Genomic DNA, 3,736 nt, shown 5'->3' with positions numbered 1-3,736 from the left:
GGGACGTATACGCAGTATCAACAAAATTAGGGTTACAGTAATGTAATATCATTGAAAATGCAAAACGTGCAAAATTGAATGAACAATTTTTTTGTTATCTATGTTAAATTAGTTTATCAAACAGCAAAACAAATTAACCTTCATGCATCCTAAATATTATTAATCATGTCTTGATTAAGTTGGAAAAATATCACCATTGGTTATAAATATTTTTTTTTGGATCTGAGCAACACAGCGTGTTGCAGATTTAAGGCTATTTATATGTTTGAGAAAGTCGAATAGCGGGGACAGATCTGGCAATATGGTAAGAGAACTTCATATATTTATCATGTTATTGTGATGATTTCTTTTTATTTTCTTCTTTTTCATGGTATTATATAAGTATCCTTACTTTATAGAACAGAATCGCTATATTGGCTGCTGTTGTAGTTCTAAGTATTGCAGGTAAGTTAAGGAAATCTTTCTTGCAGCCTTCTCCAAAAGAAGGTTGGTTTCCAGTTTCATGGGGAAAACAGTGACTTTAAATATTTTTTTGATACTCAAAAGCATGCTCTGAATACTATCAATTTTGAAACCAAGGCAAGCTACTGACAAACAAGCTAACCTGACAGTGATTTCAAAAGCCTCCTTTAAAGTCAGCATCTCGAAAATTTTATGTTCGTATTCATAACCTATTTGCAATACAACCTATCAATTGTCGGTTTTTCGATGCCAATTGACGTCACAATTCTCTCTAAACACAGCGAACTTTGCTTAAATTTTGCATTAATTTTTCTTATATATCTAGATCTGCTTCTCTTTAGGAATTACAGAGGCAATGTATCTAATAATCCCACCAAACCGTGGTATCAGAAACTGGGACGATGCGGTTGCCTTTTGTCGGCGACGGTCAGCAAGAATTGCAAAGATTGATAGTGCTGACGAATGGAATACTTTGTATGATATCCTTAAATGTGAAAACAGTAAGTCAACTCCTTACAGCGGCCACGCTTGGACAGAATAATGTGTTGGAGCAATCCATAAGAGCAAGACGATTTGGTCAGTAAAATGGCCAAAACTTGAAAAGTATATCCTTAAGTCCACCTCTAACCAGGGAAACACTTCGTCAGTAATATATAAAGCCCTCCCCTAACAGTGGGAAGTTTTGCGGGTCAGTAATGCTTAAATACTTAAAACTCGATTCTCCCTTATATCCACTGCAAAATGAATTTTTGCGCATTTTGAGGTTTTGATTTTCTGAAATATATGATTATTTTCCAATTATGACAAGAACCTTTTCTCAATACATATACATTTACATTGCTTAAAATGCAGTATTAAACTGAAGGCTTAATGAATTACAATTGTCTTTTTAAATAAGTCAGGTGTACATATAATCAGGAAACATCCTTATTTTCTGTAATTTATTTGTATAAATGTGAGTACCACTAATTTTAACAATTCATATGATTCCAGACAAAGGAGATGGCTGGTATATCGGAGGTAGGGCAAGAAATGGAAACTGGTACTGGGAGGACGGATCATACATTTCATACAAAAACTTCGCTCCAAACTTTAAATTATTCCCACAGCAGGGCACAACCAGAACTGTCTACAATTACGCCTTTGTGCCTTCTGTTGGCCGCTACTGGAAATATGTGTCCCCTCGATCATCTAACGTTCTCGGAGTCATTTGTGAAAAGTCGTGTTGATTTTGAAAATAAAAGATTTTCTTCTGGTGCTTATCATTTTTTTATTTCTTTAATTTTCATTAAAGAGTATGTCCAGGATAATAAACTGCATTTTATTGTCATAGCACAAATACTTAATCTCCAATCTGACAACAGATTGGCCTTCATGAGTAGAGCATTTACAGTTAATTCTGATGGTTGAAAAAAACAGAATTGATTACAAATTGTAAAAGAGACATTTATGTCCCTACGACTGGAATTGAACCCTGAGCCTCTGACACGCCAGTTCAGTGCTCTACCAATGGAGCTAAAGGGATAACCAACTATCCACAGCTTGTAGGAAGACACAGAAAGTGGGGTTTGACCTTCTAGTACATGTAATTTATGTTTCCTCATGCTGTACAATCTCACCGCAGCTCGCTCTGTTTTTGCTGAAACAAGTGCCTGTGGTTTTGTCCTATGCTCAGCACTTAGGGTCATTGAGCAGTGAGGGGTCTTTTTCATGCCAGCACCTAAGTACAGCGACACGGGACCTCGGTTTGAACGGCGACGGTCTCATCCGGAGGACCGGTCTCCACGTCCTCCAGTGAGGTTTGAACCCGCGACCACAGGCACTTGTTTCGGAAATAAATTTTTAATCCATAGTATAATAATACAAGGTTTCTAACTCCGAATTACACTCAGTACCTCCTCCTCAGAAACGCACCCATTTACACTTTCAGATGAAATGCACTGGCAAAATTTTTATTACCATTGTCTTCTATGATAATTTATCAACACAACCATATGTAGCGGGACCGAGCGTGCGGTCCTTTTTGCTATTTTAAGATCCTCCTTAAAATTAATTAAATTCCTCCTTTGGTAGCGTAATAAAAATTCCAGTTATAAGTTTACAAGTTTATTACATGTTTTAATGAATAATCACAATCACATTATGTACAAGTAATCCAAAATATAATTTCACAAATCGTTAATCCACTTAAACTCTGTCTATCACTGACTATCTCTATCTCTCCTATCTAACCCCCTGTCTCCCAGTACGCGTGCGTGCACGCCCTATATATACATGTGAGGGGCAGCTCCGGTGGAGCTGCCAATACACAGCAGCTACCGGGGAGCTGCCGCTCTGCGGACACTTTAATTACGTAATATAAACAAATACTTTACAACTCCCCCCGGCTAAGATTTTGACCCCGTTCAAAATAAATTATCGAAACAATATAAACATAGTATCATACAAAATAAATATTTACATACAGTTAAGAATCAAGAAATTAGTTTAATTAACTGTTAAAAAGTTCAAGTTTTAAATAATCAACAGTCACTGGTTGAAATCTCCGTAGACGTTTCGGTCTCGGTGGCACCACGGGCACTGGAAGTTAATGTAAACTAGTGCTAATTGTAACGGGAACCGTTACAGATGTTCCCCAAACGCTCCCCAACTCCCTTTTTGTGCCACATTCCCTGTAAGCTTCATTAAATAAGGCAAACTATATGCATTGAAGACTTTAACAACGTTTTTCCAGAAGGATACCAAGTATATTCAAATTTTAGCATAGCACGCGTGCGCATATGAATGCGTATGCGTAATGACGATATCATCTTGTCTACACTATTTAGAAATCTTGATTCACTAAATATTGAAGCATTTAATCCAAAAGCATTTAGAAAATACGCTCATTCAAATGTATTTTTAATTTTACTAATTTCACGTGCATGCACGTGCATACATGTGCATGATGACTACACCTTCTTGTAGGAGTTTATTATGTCTGCTTATGGTTCAAATCCCATCCTGTTTGGTTGAAAAACAAAGGAGTTACAGCCATTTAAAGTTTAAGCCAATCAGTTTGCAGCGCACGTGCTTGCGCATGTATTTATGAAAATTGTTATATATCATATTGTAGGATATCGTAACGCATGCCTATGTTTAAAATTTCATAGCATTTCGTCAAAAATCGAAAAAGATATTGAGATTTTTGTTTCAGCCAATCAGAGCAAAGCGCATGTGCACGCACGTGCATGCATGTGTATGATGACCATACCATCTTGTAGAAGTCCATTGT

At 36.7% G+C, this 3,736-nt stretch overlaps 1 protein-coding gene across 1 annotated transcript; it reads left to right on the top strand.

Moving 5' to 3' along the window:
• The first annotated feature begins 252 nt into the window (after positions 1 to 252).
• On the top strand, positions 253 to 1,719 carry LOC134257760 (uncharacterized). Its single transcript, XM_062740353.1, has 4 exons — positions 253 to 304; positions 399 to 444; positions 804 to 962; positions 1,456 to 1,719. The coding sequence occupies exons 1-4, from the start codon at positions 302 to 304 to the stop codon at positions 1,689 to 1,691; spliced, it is 444 nt and encodes a 147-aa protein (XP_062596337.1). The 5' UTR covers positions 253 to 301; the 3' UTR covers positions 1,692 to 1,719.
• Positions 1,720 to 3,736: the final 2,017 nt, after the last annotated feature.

Source organism: Saccostrea cucullata, unplaced genomic scaffold (genome assembly GCF_032062105.1).
Source record: "Saccostrea cucullata isolate Sc308-1 unplaced genomic scaffold, CSIRO_AGI_Scuc_v1 ctg17971, whole genome shotgun sequence".
Classification (NCBI taxonomy): domain Eukaryota; kingdom Metazoa; phylum Mollusca; class Bivalvia; order Ostreida; family Ostreidae; genus Saccostrea; species Saccostrea cuccullata.
Note: the sequence above shows the minus strand (reverse complement) of the source record. Positions and strands in the feature narration are given on the sequence as shown.